The 19,360-nt window shown below is 36.5% G+C and overlaps 1 protein-coding gene across 1 annotated transcript in view; it reads left to right on the top strand.

Moving 5' to 3' along the window:
* The window catches only part of Clasp2 (cytoplasmic linker associated protein 2), a 203,186-nt gene that overhangs the window by 44,887 nt on the left and 138,939 nt on the right, over positions 1 to 19,360 (top strand). Inside the window, exon 7 of the mRNA XM_013028474.1 lies at positions 3,862 to 3,932. Coding sequence (XP_012883928.1) covers positions 3,862 to 3,932 — 71 coding nt within the window. The remainder of the gene's footprint in view (positions 1 to 3,861; positions 3,933 to 19,360) is intronic.

Raw genomic sequence — 19,360 nt, 5'->3', positions numbered from 1 at the left:
TTTTTTCTGTGGGGGGCAGTCCGGTCGTGGGGCCTGAACTCTGGGCCTGGGCGCTGTCCCTCAGCAATTCAGCTCAAGGCTAGCTAGCGCTTTACCACTTGAGCCACAGCGCCACTTCTGGCTTTTTTCTTTTTGCTTATGTGTTGCTGTGGAATCGAACCCAGGGCCTAATGCATGCAAGGCAAGCGCTCTACCACTGAGCCACCTTCACAGCCCCTCCAGAGCTTTTAACATGAACGGATGTTGGATTTTGTCAATGGCTTTTTCTGCACCTAATGAGATGATCATGTGATCTTTGCTTTAGCTCTGTTAATTTTTACTACCTTTATTGACTACATATATTAAACCAACCTTGCATCTCTGGAATAAAACCAACTTGATCATAGTGTACAGTTTTTTAAAATTAGATATTGAATTTTGTTGGCAAATATTTAATTTAAATTTAATTTAATTTTAATTTTTTTTTGCCAGTCCTGGGGCATGAACTCAGGGCCTGATCACTGTCCCTGAGCTTCTTTTGCTCCAGGCTAGCACTCTACCACTTGAGCCATAGTGCCATTTCCAGCCTTTATTGTTTATGTAGTACTGAGGAATAACCCAGGGCTTCATGCATGCTAGGAAAGCACTCTACCACTAATCCACATTCCTAGCCAGGAAAGTATTTTATTAAGGAACTTTGCACCTGTGTTCATCAGATTGGTCTATATTCTCTTTCATTGTATGGTGCCTACCTATTTAGGGGACAAGTGTAATGCTGGCTTCTAAAATGTGTTTGGTAGTGAGCCTTCCATTTCTATTTCATGGAAAAGTTTGAGGAGTACTAGTGTCAGTTTGTCTTTAAAGGGCTTACAGAATTCAGCTGTGAATCCATCACACTTTTCCTTGTAGGACGCCTCTATTACTACCTGGTCTCATTGCTTGTTATGGGTCTGGTTCAGCCACGGCAGCTTGTATGTCTATAGGAATTTGTCCATTTCTACTAGGTTTTCCATCTTATTTGAGTATAGATTTTGAAAGTAGCCCCTCATAATCTTTTGGATTATTTGGATGTTTGTTGTGATATTTCCTTTATCATCTCTAATTTTAAGTCTCTTCTGTGTTTCTTTTTTTATTTTTATCAATTTAGCCAGGGGTCTGCTAATTTTATTAATTTTTTCAAAGAAACATCTTTTGATCTCTAATTCATTGAGTTTTCCCTAATCTTTATTGTTTCTCTTCCTGTTTTTCTAGAATGAGGTTATTTACTTGAGCTGCTTCTGTTTTCTTTATATGCACGCTTACAGCTATGAACTGTCCTCTCAGCACTGTTTTTGCTGTATCTCAGAGGTTTTGGTACAATGTGTTTTTATTTTCATTGGATTGTAAGAACTTTCTGATTCTCTCCTTTATTTCTTTAGTGCCCCATCAACAGTGTGTTTATTTTCCAGCGTTTGAAGTGTCTTCTGTATTTTCTTTTGCTGTTGAGTTCTAGTTTAATTCTATTGTGATCAGATAGGATACAGGGAGTTAGCTTAATTCTTTTATATTTGCTGAAGCTTGTTAAATGTCCTAGAATATAATCTATTTTTGAGAAGAGTCCAAGGGCTGCTAACAATATGTATCATGAGTTGTTGGGTAGAATACTCTGTGATGTCTGTTAAGTCCATTTGGGTTATGGTGTCATTTAATTCAGAGGCTTCTTTGGTGATTTTCTGTTGCTTGACTTACCCTTCGGTGAAAGTGGGGTGTCTCCCACTATTATTGTGTTGGGGTCTATCAGTTCTTGCAAGTCTAAGGATTTGTTTAATACATTCAGGTGCTCAACTGTTTGTACCTATATATTGACCACTAGAATTTCTTCTTCGTGGATCATTCCCTTTATGTAGTGACTTTTGTCTCTTCTTGCTGATTTTAATGGAAAGTCCATTTTATCAGGTAACAGAATAATTACTCCTGCCTTCTTACAGGGTGCATTTATTTGAAAGATCTTTTTGTATCACTTTACTTGGAATTGGTGTTTATCTTTGACTATGACATTTCATTGTTTTATGTTTGCCTTAATTTTCCTTAGCATGATGTGTGTGTGTGTGTGTGTATTTGTCGGTCATGGGGCTTGAACTCTGGGCTTGGGCACTGTCCCTCAGCTCTTCAGCTCAAGGCGAGCACTCTACCTCTTGAGGTACAGCGCTACTTCTGGTTTTCTAGTGGTTTATTGGAGATAGGAGTCTCACGGTCTTTCCTCTCCGGGTTGGCTTTGAACCGCTATCCTCAGATCTCAGACTCCTGAGTAGCTAGGATTACAGGCGTGAGCCACCGGCGCCCGGCTTATGTGTTTTTAAAAAGATATCTTGGTGGAGCATAGCTGGAGCATAGCTGACGTGGTAGAATACTGCCACAAGATCCTAGATAAATTCCCAATACCCTCCACCCCAAACAAAAATAAAGAAAAAGAAAGACTTAGTGACTTGAGTGGATTTAATATAAGATTAGAGCTAGAATATGCTTTTTTTTTTTCTTTTTCTTTTTCTTGTCAGTCTTGGGGCTTGAACTCTGGAGTAACAGTGCCACTTCCAGTTTTCTGGTAGTTAATTGGAGAAAAGAGTCTCCAATTAACTGGGCTGTCTTTGAAACAGGATTCTCATATCTCAGCCTCCTGATTAACTAGGATTACAGGTGTGAGCCACCAGTCATAGAATGCTTTCTGATATACAAGAAAATCTTTTCTTACATATAAGACAAAAGGTACAGAAATCAAATATAGCAAAAAAAAAAATAAAGGGAGTGGTGGGGGAAGAACTGCAAAAAGTAAAATAAAAAAAAAATCTCCGGCTGGGAAGGTGGCTAAGTGGTAGAGTGCTTTCCTTGCATGCATGAGGCCCTGGGTTCAATTCCTCAGCACCACATAAGTAGAAAAAGCCAGAAGTGGTGATGTGGTGCACGTGACAGAGCACTAGCCTTGAACTGAATTGCTGAAGGACAGCGCCCAGGCCCAGAGTTTAGACCCTATGACAAAAAAAAAAAAAATCTCGCTTCCACTTCTTGTATGTAAGTTTATCTGATTTGGGGAGGGGAACGGGAAGCACAGAAATGGTGGAACAAAAGGTGAACTAATTCAGTAGTGATACTCACTAGACACTATTTTGGAAATGAACTATACAATTTGTGGGGAAGGGTATTGGGGAGGAAAAAAACAGGAGAAAATGAGGGAAGGGGTGACATGATTCAAAAGAAATATACTCAATACCTGACTTACATGACTGTAACCCCTCTGTGCATAACCTTTACAATTAAAAAAAGTTTTCTGTCTTGAGAAATCAATTTATAATGAAACCACATCATGTGACAATTTGTTTTTTTTTTTTAATCAAGAAATGGGTTGTGTGTCTTCTTTTAGCTAGTAAATTAATTGTAGGAGAGATGTATAAGAATCTAACTGAGAGCTGGGAAGGTGGCTTAGTGGTAGAGTGCTTGCCTTGCATGCATGAGTCCCTGTGTTCAATTCCTCAGCACCACATAAGCAGAAAAAGCCAGAAGTGGTGCTGTGGCTCAAATGGTAGAGCGCTAGTCTTGAGCTGAAAGCTGAAGGCCAGCGCCCAGACCCAGAGTTCAGGTCCCACGACCAGCAAAAAAAAAAAAAAAGCAACAAAAAACTAACTGAATACTTATGTTTGCTCTTTCCTCACCTTTCCACACTTCTCCATGCTTTCTCTCTCTCTTTCTGTCCTTTGTGGTGGGATGGAACCCAGGTGGTTGTGTACACTTGCAAGTGGTCTACCATTAACCTACATCTCCAGACCTTACAATTTTTTTTCTTTGTAAGGGAGATGGTGGCATTATTTCTGTTCATCTCATTGTAAAAATAAACAATTCTTTTATTCCCAGATTAGAAATAATATTTGCCAAATTTGATGAAGTGCAAAATTCGGGCAGTATGATTTTGAGCATCTGCAAAGGTAAGAGTAATTAAATTATTCGAACTCTCAAACATTTCTGAGACTATTCAGCAAAATTTTAGACACTAAAAAGTATTTTCAAGCCAAGTATTATATCAGTAATTCAGAAGATTTGATTTTGTGGCTTGAAAGTTTAGCTCAGGTATAATGACAAAATCTTACATCCTGCTAAGCATTACTCTTCAAAGTGAAAATGTAATAATGGGTATGTAGTTTAAATGATACTGTTTTTTTTGCCTTATTTTATCTCTTTTGAGTTGAACGTGTGGTGAACATTTTGATCTCCTTGTTCTATGCATAAAATATGCTTTTACTTAGTTGTTTTTAATAGAAATTGTGAGGGTTGATGGACACTTTTTATAGCTGTATGTAGACTCAGTGATGATACTGATGTCTGGCATTTATTTTGATTGGAGGGAGTCCCAAAGATTGTGATGTAGAAGCTGATTGAAATATTGATCGTATGGTCATATGTGAAAGCTAAAGTCTGTGAATGCATATTGGGGTATAAGATTGGGGGTTGGGGGAATACTGGGCACTGGTGGCTCACACCTATAATCCTAGCTACTCTGCAGTCTGAGATCTGAGGATTGTGGTTTGAAGCCAGCCGAGGCAGGAAAGTCTGTGAGATGCTTATCTCCAATTTATCACCAGAAAACTGGAAGTTTTCAAAGTGGTAGAGTGCCATCCTTGAATAAAAAAGTTCGGGGACAGCACCCAAACTCTTAAGTTCAACCACATGACAAAAAAAAAAAGATTTGTGGGTGAGGACAGTACTGGGATTTTGAACTCAAGATCTCACAATTGTTAGGTAAGTGCTCTACCACTTAAACCACATGTTCCTAGCAATTTTTGCTTTAGTGATTTTTTTTTTTCAGGTACAGTCTTGTGCTTTTTGGCTGGGATCAGACAATTCAGTTTTCCTTCTTATGCTACCCAAGTATTTGGGAAGTGTGCTTGTGTGTGTGTTGTCATGGCTACCTTGTTCCCTGATAGAGGATCTTGCTAACTTTTGTTCAAAGTTGGCCTCAAACTGCATTCCTTTTTTTTTTTTTTTTGCCGGTCATGGGGCCTGAAATCTGGGTCTGGGGGCTGTCCCTCAGCTCTTCAGCTCAAGACTAGCGCTCTACCACTGCAGCCACAGTGCCACTTCTGGCTTTTTCTGTTTATATGGTGCTGAGGCATGGAACCCAGGGCCTCATGCTTGCAAGGCATGCACTCTACCGCTGAGCTACCTTCCCAGCCCATTCCTCTCTCTTCCTCACAAGTAGCTAAGATGATAATTATGAATCACCTCACATGGCCAGAAGATGCGGTTCCCCCACTCAGGGCTTTACACTTGCTAGGCAAGTGTTTTGCTACTTGAGCCGTTCTCCCCAGCACCCCAAGGTTTTTTTTTATTTCATTGTATGCATAGGTTCTATAATCCATAGGTTTTTGTTTGTTTTTTGCCAGCCTGGGGGCTTGAATTCAGGGCCTGGGCACTGTCCCTAAATTTCTTTTGCTCAAGGCTAGCACTCTACCACTTCCAGCTTTTTCTGTGTATGTGGTACTGAAGAATTGAACTCAGGGCTTCATGCATGCTAGGTAAACACTCTACCACTAAGCCACATTCCGAGCCCAATGAATAGGTTCTGCATCTGCAGTTTCTGCATTCACAGATTAAGTTTACTAACTATAACTGCAGATGGAAAGTGTAATTAGGCCTGAGAATATATATTTTTTGTCATATTTACCTATAAAATGCAGTGTTTCCATGGTGTTTGCATTGTTCATGTATTATAAGTAATCTAGGGATGATTTTAAATAAGTTGGTGAATATGTGTAGGTTATATGTAGGAACCATATTATATAATGGATTGGAGCATTGTTATATTTTAGTATCCTTAAATTTTCCTGGAACCAGTCTTCTGTGGATGCAGAGGGATGGTGCTGTTGCTGAAAAAAAATGCCTTAATCAACTAGTTAACAAAGGAAGACATTAAAATGAGGAAGCTTGTTTATCAGGTTAGCCAGGTTTTAGGATTTAAGCCTTCCCTCCTATTTTTAACCCCCAAACCCCTCCCTTTTATCCAATCTAGCCCAAAGACTTTAAATAACCATAACTTCTAAATATGCAATTCTGCTGTCATTCCTCTCTCTTTCTTGGTAACTTGCAGTCTCAAGAACATTCTTTACTTAAATATCTACTAGGTGTTTCAGATTTTAGGCTAATTATAATCCTATCCTGCAATGAATCCCTTAAACCTGTTTCTTCCTCATGCTTACCCATTTCACTTTATGGCCGCTGTCAAGTTAAAATCCTGACATGATTCCCCTTTCTAGCTAGTCTATTATTTCTATTTCTGATACATTAACATACTTCAAATTTGCCTCCCCTTCTTCACTGGTAACACTATTCTTATTCCGCTGGCCTTGACCTGGAGCACTATACTAGATCAAGTTTGCCTCCTATAATCCCTTTGTTACCCAGAAGTCAGAGTGAGCTTCTTAAAATGCAGATTAGACTATGTCACAACAGTAAAGAGGATAGCAAAGTTTCTGCCTTTGATGATCCTATCTCTAGGCAGGAGATAGATCATTAACAAACAAGTAAATATGCAGTTTGGTTACTGTAAGTCTTGGAGGAAATACGTTTATGAAAAAAATTATTTTCCTTGTATTAATGACAAAACTGTAGTGTATTTCATTTCAACCCAGGATACTTGATTAATTTTCAGAGGTAGGAGAACATATCAATTGAACATTGAAAATATTTTTTTGACAATTGGAAGACGAATAGTTTTTGTACAAATGAATGTTATAAAAACTATTCAGCTCCTTTTGATTTCTGCACTTTCCCCCCACACACAAATTTTTTAGCTTTTTGTTGTTTAGGTTTTATCACACTCTCACAATGAAACTAGAAAATACAGTTATGGAACAGGAAAACATCTTAGGGCAAAACAAGGCTCAGCCTGAATATGTGTGAAAATGGTTCAATGGTTCATATATACTGTTGTATGTATGTATTTGAAAAGCCATTGAAGACACTATCTTTTTCTCACTCATTTTGTTTACTTAAAAGCAAATTATTTGGGGCTCATTCAATATAACATGCATTTCAAGTTTGTTGTACATGATGTTTTGTGAAACTTATGGTCAATAAAATTGCTTATTGTCTTTTATAATAATGAAATATATGTCTTACAGTATAATTACTTAGAGTGCTTTGTGATAAAAAAAAATCACTATGCTTTAGTAAAGACAATATAGAGCTTGTTACAAAGGTAACATAGCCTTTTTAGAGTCATTTTAGCTAACAGTTACCATCTAAATAGTACTAAGTGAAGAAAATAGAATACTGAAATTATGAGTAGTTCAGTAGTGTCACTTCAGATAGAATAGTGGAGCAAGTGTCCCTGAGGCTTGATGTATTTGAACTCATAAATGAAAATGATCCAGTCATTGGAGAAATGGTAGGAAAACACTTTGGGTAGAGAAAATCAGGACTATAAGAGCCAAGAGGTTTTGGAATAGGACTCGGTTTATTCAAAGAACAGGGAAATCAGTGCTGCCGACAGCCCAGTGAGGTTGGTAGTAGCTTGCAGGGTAAATAAAATGCAATGGGAGAAGTAAGCATGCTATGGCATGAGGACCTTAAATAGACTATAGAATCTTATCTATATCATTTATTTATTGTTAGCATATATTAATACTCATAAAGGATTTTTGGTGTGCTTCCAGGAATAGGAAGTCTACATGTGGCTTTAGGCTATAGAATGACATGGTGAGTGGGGATGGATGACATAGTTTAACACTATCTTATTTGCATTTATTATTCAGATAATTTGTTTTTAAAAATTTTATTATACTTCCTTTACCCTTATGCATATCCAAGTACTTAGGTTTTTATATCTCATATTTTTGCCTCTGATTTCTGTCCTAATTGCCATGTCTATACTCTTTTAAGTTCTGGTTGCATTCTTTGACTTTATTTTCTCAAGCATTAGATCAGCACACTCATGAACAGAGTAAATTATAGCATCAGAGATTTGAGCATACCATTTAGTTTAGGAATAGAGAGAAATTAGCTTTTGTTGTTAATATTGTATTGAGAGTTTTTCAAGTCTGACTTCAGTCTCATGTTATAGAAATGAGTTAGGCTTGAGTTTGTGAGTATAGTAGAATTAGTTCTGCTATTAGAATAAAATGCATTAAAATGAGTCATATGACTTAAAGAAGGCAGTACTAGCCTAGTAGTAAGGAAATGACTGAAAGTTGAAAGTCTCCTGTGATTTTGACAGTATCAGATGTCATCATGGTGCTTTTTAGACAGTCTCCTATGGTAACCAAGAGGTAAACACTAAAAGTGTTGGTGGCTGTGGTTGCAAGTCTTTTTCTTTTCACTGTAAAAACAAAAACAGTGTGCACAATTAATTTGTCTAATATATATACAGGACCTAACATAGTTTGGCATGTATTCATGGTAATTTCCAGCTTCTCTGAAACAATTGTACTGTTTAAAAATTGCTCTTAGAGGCTGGCTATAAAATAAAGCATAGAACTTAATCTTTATATTTAGCTTATATAAGTCAGTAAGGTAACTTCCAGACTTGCTTTATGTATTTATAGTCTATAATATACCCCTGTTGATTGAAAGCAAATCAATACTTTTTTGGGAATCTTTTAAAAACGTATCTGTGACCAGGAGCCCCAAGGCCTTTTCAGAGCTTGATAATATGCTGATGGTTGTATAGCTTGGATAGAGGGTGCTCTGCACCCCTGCAGCTGCGCACTGGCTAGGTTCTGTCTCCTCCACCAGAAGCAAGCTTTGTTCCGTGTGGCACTGCTGTCCACACACAGAGCAGCCTTTGATGGGCTGTCTTTGACGTGATTTGTTTACGGCAGCCAGAAATGCTTCCTGCATAATGAGAGCAGTTAATCATAGAAACTAGGCTATTTCTGTTTGTGCACTTTTAGCAATTTTCTGTCGTAAATATTAAAAGATAATGACAAAGGGATGAAAACCTTTTTAAAAAGGCGAAAATCAGTTAATCCATCAGATCATGTGATTGCTACTGATTACATGGGTATCTTTAGGGAAGCAGAAAATGATTGCTGAACACATGCCTTGTGTTTTGATGATTGCATTAAAAGTCCCCCAGTGGGATGGCATTTATTGGCTTCCAGAGCTTTTCTTAGATTAAATTTCAGGCAGTCAGTACAAGGAAAAAACATCATAACCTGTAAATAACAGCATATGTGCGAGTAGAAGGATAATCTTGAGCAAGCTCCGGCTCCACTCTCCTAAATAAACGAGGATTTTCAGCAAGACCCCAGACTTTTATTTTGAAGTGGAGTAGCAGCTGTTGGCTATTGCGGTGCAGAGCTGCAGCACGGCCTGGGTCACACAGTGCTTCGGGTGTCTGCAGGCTGCAGGCCGAGCCCAGTGGCGCAGGCTCTGAGCTGCACTTATTTGCTGTGAAATTTGACCTCTTGGTTTGAGAGACGTCCCTGGACCATCTGAATGGCTATGGGAGATGGTGAGTATGAATTATTTTCCTTCTTTTACTGTGTTATACACTTCATTCTAAGGTGACGATCATTTGCTATGTAAGAAATTAAATTTCTCCCTAAAGAATGAAGGACATTTTCTTGTTTGTGTGTGTATGGTCAGTATGTATATGTGTATGTGTGTGTGCTTGTCATTTTATATCTTTTTCCACTTGATGCTTCTTTATGGGATCTAGCAAACATAATGTGAAAATTTACCTTGCAACCTCAAGCAATCTTCAGTCTTTGGTATTGGATATGAGGGGATAGTGGAAGAAACGTGGAATGTATGCAAAAGCTTTGAAGGAAGAACATGGCCTTTGGAGGAATGACACATTTTGGCAGGAAGGTTTGATTAGCAAGCGTGGCATCTTTCCTGTTGTATTTGACACAGGTACAATTCTGTGTTATAAAATGTTCAAAGAAGCAAAATGGCTTGCCATGGACACTACACTAACTACTATGTATGTGTCTGTCAGTGTCTCCAGTAAACAGTAATCTAGAAGATATGTAGCCTTTTTAGAATTCTGAACAGGAAATACCTTGATTAAAATTAATTTTATCACTGTTACTTTGGTAAGAATAATTAAAAAACATATTTTACAGTGTTTTACAGTTTTCAGAAGCACTTTTATATACTTATATATATTAACTTCTCAGGTACAAATAACTGTGAAGTATATATAATATTTTGGTAGTATTTTCATTTTACAGATCAGGAAACTGAGGCTTACTGAGATCTGTCCCATATCTAAGAACAGAAAGCCAAATCCAGAGCTCCAATTGTGCATTTGGTATTATCCCTCATAACTTAGCCTTTTTCCCCCAGTATCATATCTTTTGTTAAGATGCTTTGGAGGTATACTTTATAATCATATCTGTATTAGAGATGTGTACAAAGGGGAAGGGGAAGTTTTTCAAAAGTGTTTTGAATGTTTTAGTAGGCAGACTTGTTCATATTTGAAGATTTTTAACTTGTTAACAGATTCAGTCTTCCTGTGATTGTATATGATGACCTCTTCTCTGAGGAGTTTGACCCCTTGAGGCTATTACAAGACAAACTTATCAAAATGATGGTATTGATAGAAAGTCATTTAAACTATATAGTGCACATTAAAATGGAAATATGATAGTAATTTGGTTTTATACATCATGCTTTATTCCAAGAATTTACTTAACTTATATAATCTTTTTTGTTGTTGTTGTTGTTTATGTGGTACTGAGGAATAGAACCCAGGGCCTCATGCATGCTAGGCAAACATTCTGCTACTAAGCCACATTCCCAGCCCCTTAATTTATATAATCTTATAGAAATAAAATGAGGGTCATTAGTTTTTAAGGTAAAAGCATCGGTTTTTTCCTTTAAAGAAAAACAACAACACATGACTTAAAAGGAAATTTTGCTTTTGATTTGGGCCATATCCAGATTAATTTTCATTAAAAAAAGTTTAGGATCATTGGGTATCACTTGCTTAGTTTTTATTTTTTCAAATAGTATATAAATACCTTCAGACAATTTAGGAATGTATTGAATTTTTTGAAAAATCAAATAACAGTTTTTAAGACCTAGAGGATAACTTTCCATCTAATTTTATTTTTAATAAAATATTTTTTGATTAAAATATACCTTTGTAAAAAATTTAAAAATAACAAGATATATATAACAAGTTATATGTAGTTTTAATAGTTTAATATCTTCTGCTAATTATGCATGTTAGTTTCTGTCACATATATATATGCACTAGAATCATGTAAATGTTTATAAATATCTGTTATACTATTCCTAGCCTATGTTGTTCATTTTGTAATTTTAATTATGAACTTAGTATATCAATATTTTTCAAAATACAAAAATGAAAATAAAGCAAAAATTCCTTCAAAACTATCTCCAAATCCCAAGTGTAAGAATAGGTAAACATTTTATTAATATGGGATGTCATTTCATGTTTTTAACTGGGCTTCAACATATGTATTGAGTATTAAAATAACCCCTTTTTTTGGGGGGGTGTTTGCAAGATACTGGAGATTGAACCCAAGGACTCCTTGGGTGCTACGTAAGACCACTATCACTAAGCTGCACCCCTGTTCTTCAAAATGTATTTTTTTCTGCTATGTTTATATAAAGTGATATTCTGAATGTATTTTTGCTTCACTATGGAAACTTAATATGGCATGAGGATTTTATTTTCAGTGCCATTATGTGTTATTCTGCCTCATTTGTTTAAACTGTTAAATAGTATTTCACTATAAGGAAAAATTATAATCATTTTATCTTTTATGGAGGTTCAGATTATTTGTTTAACTTTATGGTTATATGAGATATTTTTATTAGCACTTTTATTTCAAATTTGTGAACCACTGTAATGACCACCACTTTAAGAATTTTTGGTGGTGGCTTTTGAGTATTGTTTTCTGTTTAGTTGTCTTCAGCCTTACTTAAGACTATAAAACCAAGCAGTTAAATAACTGTGTTGGTAGCTCCAGGCAGTCAAACCGGATAGAGTTAAAAACTTGTAGGATTATTATGTGATGCTGGGCCCTGCAATTTACCCCAGAAGTATGAGAGAAGAATTTGGCCTTTTGTTGCTGCAGAGTGGCTGGAAAGAAATAAAGTTTTTGTTTTAAACATTTCAGTACAGACTTATTCCAAAAATAAGTCTTAAAAAAAATCTGTGCAGATGATGGTATTGCTTTCTAGAGGTTAACCTTTTGCAGGATCCTTTGGCTTCTGGGACCACTCCAAATAATAAAATGTGGTTTAGTGGGTATGGAAAAAAATAACAAGAAATTAATGGTTTTGCTTTTATCATACTTATGAATATTTGTTATGACATATGAGGATTATGGAATTTAAATCCCTGGAAAAACAAATCTATGTATTAGCTTACTTAACATCTTCATCCATAGCTGGGGCCTAGGGGTTCATACCTATAATCCAAGCTACTCAGGAGGTTGAGATCTGAGGATCGTGGTTCAAAGCCAGCCCAGGCAGGAACATCTCTGAGACTCTTATTTTCAATTAATCACCAAAAAACTGAAAGTGGAGCTTCCAATACATTTACATATGTTTATATGTGTATGTATTTGACTTATTAAGTAATTACAGAAAAAAGTTTCCATTCCAGAAGTCACTTTATGAGTATAGTGCATCTTGATCACTCCTTACATCATTCTCCTCCAGCTTTCCATCTCATCCCTACTCCCAAGATACATCCAATTTTTATATAATGTACATTGAATGGAATGACTGTATTTGCTCACCCTTCCTTCATTTGAGTTCCCTTCCCTCCCCAAACATGTATCAGCTTCCTGGCAAATATATTTTTAACTAGTCAGTTATTTCTGCTAGGAATTTTAAGGTACTCTATTAAATTTCTTGGCTCCTATTAAATTTTATATGGGATAAAACTTATTTTTTGTAAAGAAAATAGTTAATTATTTAAGATTACTATGTTGCCAAAAACAACATTTTATTTGAATACTAAAATTCAGCTGTTACCTTATTTTTAATCACTGAGTTTTCAGTTTCTACTGAGTTAGATTTTTAGTTTAAATTGAAATACAATTTTACTACTTTATTCTTTCATTTCTGAAGGCTTATGATTTTCCTTAGCTATGTCCTTCCCTTTATTATGCTGAGTCTTTTCTCACAGAATTGGTATTAGTCAGATGTTGAATCTACTAGATTGATTCACTGTGTCTTTTGTGTTTTTTCTTCTCATTTTTTTTATCTTTCTTCTGTATTGTGGGACATATCCTTCACTTTGTTGTTTAAATCTTCTATTAAATTTTAACATTGACAAGCAAACTTAATTGGTTCCCAGAATGTGCCTTTTGCTTTTCTGATGGTTCCATTTTCATAAAATCATGGGTCATACAAACATGCATATGTCCATACTTAATGTGTATTGAATTCTCTGGGTTGGAGATGGTGAAGAGCTTGATGCAATCATTACATAAAATTTCAGTTGCTATTTGTATTCATTTCTGTACATTCTGACTTAGAAATTATTTTCTCTGTCATTCTTCAAGGTAGGTCAGTTCTCTATTGTAGTCAGCTTCTTAGAATTTTGACTTGCAGCTTTGCTAAGGCATTACTATTATAGAAGCTTCAATAGCCTTCCACTATTTTCATTTGCATCTTTTAGGGATTTGCAGCCATCTTTTTTTTTTTGGGTCCGGTCTTGGGGCCTGAACTCTGAGCCTGAGCACTGTCCCTCAGCTCTTCAGCTCAAGGCTAGTGCTCTACCACTTGAGCCACAGTCCACTTTTGGCTTTTTTTTCTTTTTGCTTATGTGGTGCTGAGGAATCGAACCCAGGGCCTCAGGCATGCAAGGCAAGCGCTCTACCACTGAGCTACCTTCCCAGCCCCGCAGCCATCTTTTAAGTGTTTGTTCACATAGTCAGAGGACACACATGTAAGTCAAGTGGTAGTGTGTGTCCTAAGTTCAATCTTCAACACTTCAGTAAGAAAAACAAAAATAGTCTTCCTTACCCCATTTTCTTTCCTCTTACAATGTTGCTTAATTGGGGTTTTAGTGAGGATAAATGAATTATTATAATTTCTACAAAAGATTTCAGACATATCCAGAAATAGATAATACTGTAATTAATTCTGTTAAGTAGCCATCATCCAGCTTCCAGAGGTTATGAGTATGTAACAATCTTTATCCATCTATATACCTATTTACTATTCCCTCAGTCTACCTACTTGACTATGTGTTTAAATATGTATACATGTATTCATGCCCATAGGTAAGGTGAAAAAAATTTCAAAATAGAGCAACATTGACTTTCTTTTTAAACAAAGTATCAGTAAATAATTCAAACTGCTTACACATAATAAGCCAATATTTAAATAAATTAGGATTCACTTATGGGGAAAAAAACACAACATTGACTCTTATCTAAAAACTTAATCCTGAGTGTCAAATAATCAGTGTTAAGGTTTTGTTAGCTGTTTCACAACTACCTTTTTGTAGTTTGCATTAGAATTTCAACAGGGTTCACCATTGCAGTTGGTTTATCTCTATTCATCCATAACATTGACCTCTGTTTTTATCCTCTTGGAATTTATTCATTGAAGAAAATAGATATTACCTTGGGTAAAGGTTTTCCACACTAAGGTTTGTTGGTTGTATTACCATGGCATTTTGTATTTTCTTCATTCCCTGTATTTCCTGAAAACTGAAAATTCTGATGGCTTGATTAAAATGCAATCAGATTTTTGTATTTAGTTTTATTGATACTAATTTTTCCATAGGTAGTATTTTGTGTGACATTTTGGATTTCTGTCAGGAGGCATATAATGTCTGAGTTCCTTTGTGATATTAATATTGAACAATAGATTTAATTTGTGGTTTAGCAGGAGATCAAGAATGTAGGCGAGGAGACTAGTATAAGGTCTTTGAGTAAGATAGGCCAAAATGACACTGTTCCAGTCTTAGATTAGAACTGCTGTCAGATATAAAGAGAATGCTAGTGGTCTATGTCTATAATTCTAGCTACTCAGGAGGCAGCAGAGATAGGCCAGTCTAGTCAAAAAGCACTCAAGACCCCATTTCAACCAGTAGCTTGCCATTTGATGTGTACCTATCATTCCAGCTTTGCAAGAAGTAGAGATCCAGGTGGATCCAGGTTCCAGAGAACCTCAGCCATAAAAGTGCTTGAGACCACATTTCAATAGAAAAAAAAGCCAGGTGTGTTGGTACATGTATATCAACTCAGTTATGGAAGGAAATGTAAATAGCTGATCATAGTACAAGCCAGGGAAAAAAGTGAGAATTCCTATAAAAAAAACAATCAGAGCAGAAAGGCCTAGAATCCCTGAGTTGAAACCTCTGTACTGTAACAAAAAAAGGGGGGGGGGGAGTTTGAGAGAGGGGAGGAAAAATAGATTTAAGATAGAACTTGGAGTTGTATACAAGAATGGTCAGTAGATCATCTATGTGGCCCACAGGAAAACACACAGTAGAGGTCCTTACATTGTGAGCTTGAGCAGCTAATTAACTATAATAGTGGGGTGAGAGAAGATTTAGGGAGAACAGGTTTGGAGATGATGTTGCTGTTTTTATCAGTGTTAAATTAGAGATGTCTTAGCTGGACACAGATGACTCAGACCTGTAATCCCAGTACTCGGGAGGCTGAGATCTTAGGATCATGGTTCAGAGCCAGCCCAGGCAGGAAAGTCTGTGAGCCTCCTATCTACAGTTAATCACACACAAAAAAGCTGGAAGTGGCATAGAGGCTCAAATGGTAGATCATAGTAACATAGGTGATAAGTGTTAGAGAAAAAATAAGGCAAGGATAAAAGGATAGATTAAATTATCAAAAGGAACCTAGCGACAGCACCCAAGTCCAGAGTACAAGCCCCATGACTGACAAAAGCAAAAACAAACAAGGCTGGAAATGTCTTAGTGGTAGAATGCTTGCCTAGCATGCATGAAGTCCTGGGTTCAATTCCTCAGAACCACATAAACAGAAAAGACCAGAAGTGGCTCTGTGGCTCAAGTGGTAGAGTGCTAGTGTTGAGCAAAACAAGCTCAAGGACAGTGCCCAGGCCCCAAGCTTAAGACCCAGGACTGGCAAAAAAACAAAAACTAAACAACAACCAAAAAAAACTAGAGATGTCCGATATTTTCGTAGAGTTTGATTTTCATAGGAGAGATGTCAAAGGCAATTTTATATGTAAATCTGGAGCTCAGAAATGGTAAAGTCTACTAATGGGCATTAGAGATTTGGCAGCATATGCCATCAGAAGAGCATAAGCTAGAGAGAACTGTGAGTCCACGGGAAAGCCAATGGGGTGCATTCTGTTGTAGAAGCATGATGTAGGGGAGTAATTGAGTTTTCTGGGACATCAATGTACAGTATCGAATAGAGATTATTTCTTCTTAATCTCAGTTGTTAGATTTGTTAGATATGTTAGCTGTTAGATATGACCATGGTCAGTGCTAAATATGGAAGAAAGTGAAACAGCTTAGAAATATAAAGCCCTGTTGCTTACTGTTTTAATTAGAATAAGGAAGGATACAGCTACAAATGAAAAGAGGAACTTTGGTACTGGAAACAAACTTTGGTATTGGTTTTGTAGGTGAAAATCCATGCTATTGAAAGGAGTTGTGTCACTGAAGGAAAACCACACAAAGTGAAAAGCCACACAAAGACCTGATGGAAAGTTTTGACTTACTCTCATTTGCTATGTAAATTGGGCCTTTTATATGTATGTAGAAACAAGGGGTTTGGCATATATATATATATAGTGAATTTATAGTGAATATATAGTGAATGTATAAATAACTTATATATTACATATCCATGTGTATATACATACACTTGATTAAAGTAATATAAATTTACAAATCCTTATCTGAAAACTTGGGGACCCAGTTAATATTTGGAAATTTAGAACCTTTTAAATTTTAGAAAATTAATACAATTACATCCCATATGTTATGTGACAAATCCTGCTAGGCCCGGAGCAACACCCTGTAACCAAGTACCTAGATAGTTTGTTGGTTAAATGTATGGAAACTCACACTAAGTAGATAAGGACAGCAGATGGTCTCATATCAGTTTACCTTTATGTTTTGTTATAAACTGAGAATAGGTTAGTTCAGGTCTCCAAATTAGTTAAAAGTCAAAACAGAAGCTACACTTTCATAGCCTTATGACTTTTGGCATATAGGTCCAGGCTTGTAGGACTGTAGTAAATCTCAGTTGCTTGCTGAGGACGGCTTCCAAGTATTGCTGTTTGAAGGCAGCTAAAGATGTACACCCTGATCTTAGTTGCTTCTCCTACCCCCCCATCCACTTTTGGCTATCCCTCCTCTCTTCCTTCTACTTATTTCCTCCCTCTCTCCCTCCCCCCATCTTCCTATCTGCCTCCTCTTCTATTTGTATGTGTGTACCTTCTGTACTTTTCTACCCCTTCTGCCTTTTTTTTGGATAATAGAACAATTGTGTTTGTTGCCTTGTTAAACTTTGAGACTGGCCTTGAAAAAATTATACAACTATTTCATTATAAAATACCAGTGAAATACAGAAAATGCAAATATATATCCAGATGGTATATATAAAAATCTAGGTTATATATAAACATAAATATATGTATAAATATATAAGCATACACACACACCATCTGGATTTGTTAATTGGGGATAAGAGTCTCAGGGACTTTCTTGCCTGTCTTCACTTCAAACCTTGATCCGCATATCTCAGCCTTCTGAATAGCTAGTACAGACATGAGCCAGCAGCTCCTGACAACTTCAGATGTTTTTGAGAAGTAAAACCATATTGCCATTCTTTCTCTTATCCCACATCCTTTCTTCCATTCTGTCATCTAAGAAATGACACAAAATTAGAACTACCTCTTATTTATAAACACATCTAAATGTAACAGAAATTTATATATATAAAAAAACTTCTTTTAACCAGGGAATTGACCATTACAAAAAGGAACTGAGAATTTTTTAAAGCAGACTCTAGAATCCAAACAACCTTCTTGTTTTCTCTCTACCTTCCTTTCTCGTTTCCCCTTCTCAGTCCTTTCCTCCATGTCCTCCTCTGTTTTCATCTTTTCTCCCTCTCTAACCTCCACCTCTCACTTCCATCTCCTCTGCCACCTGCACTTCTTGATTTCTCCTACGCTTCTCCACCTTTCTCATCTCCATCATACAGATTGCCACTATGTCCTGCTCACTGTTATTTGTTTTCTTTCCTCTAGTACCTTTCCATATATTTATCTTGTTCCATTTGAGCTCCCAATCAGAGAATTTTCTTTTTGAAATATTGGAGTGAGAAAAGATATCAACATAGTCATAAATTACAGCTCACTTTTTGTGTTTAATCCCTCCTATGTTCATTCATTAAATATTGCAGCACCTACTCATATATATCCTGAGTGATAGTTTATGATTTATCTTCTCATTCATTAATGACCCCTTGACTATATATGTCTAATCCACTTTTATGCTTGCCCACTGAATTTAGTTACTATATTTTCACTTGTAATTTTGAGGGGTCTTTTGTTTGTTTGTTTGTTTGTGGTGTGTGTGTGTGTATGTATGTATGTATGTAAAGGGGCTGAATTCAGCCTGTCCTTGAGCATTTTTGCTTCAGTCTAGCACTCTGTGACTTGAGCCACAGCTCTACTTAGAGCTTTTTTGGTGGTGGTGTTTGTTTTGTTTTGTTTTTTGGTGCTTAAGTGAAGATAAGACTTTTCTGTCCAGGCTAGCTTTGAACTGTCATCCTCAGATCTCAGCTAGGATGACAGGTACAGGCATGATATGAGCCATCAGCATTCTGCTCTGAGGCTGGCTTTTTTTTAATCTAGCGCTTCTTACAATTTTCTGATCTCCTAGATCATTTCCAGCTTTCCAAATAGGCACAAATTCAATAATCTATGTCTCATAAACACAGGATTTTAGAACTTTTTCTAATATCTTTTCTATTTCTTCTTGCTTATGTTTCCTGTTATGTCTGATGACTTTAGGATGCTGTTTATATTGTAATTTGAGTCCAGAGACTAACTTTCATGGAATTTTCAAGCAAATTTGTATTCTCTTTGGCTGTTACTTGGGAGTACCATCAGTCTGAGCCCTAATACTTGGGACTTCAGTATCCAGATAACCTGAGGTTTATTTTAATAAAGTGTTCTATTTAATTAATTCCCCTATTACACTCTTTTGAAAAAAAATTAAAAACTATAGCCTATAGAAAAATAAGACCTTTGGGGCTGGGAAGGTGGCTCAAGTGGTAGAGCGCTTGCCTTGCAAGCCTGAGGCCCCGGGCTCGATTCCTTAGTACCATATAAGCAAAAAGAAAAAAGCTGGAAGTGGCGCTGTGGCTCAAGTGGTAGAGCGCTAGCCTTGAGCTGAAGAGCTGAGGGACAG

The sequence above is a fragment of the Dipodomys ordii genome, unplaced genomic scaffold, assembly GCF_000151885.1.
Source record: "Dipodomys ordii isolate 6190 unplaced genomic scaffold, Dord_2.0 Scaffold110, whole genome shotgun sequence".
In the NCBI taxonomy this organism is placed as follows: Eukaryota; Metazoa; Chordata; class Mammalia; order Rodentia; family Heteromyidae; genus Dipodomys; species Dipodomys ordii.
Note: the sequence above shows the minus strand (reverse complement) of the source record. Positions and strands in the feature narration are given on the sequence as shown.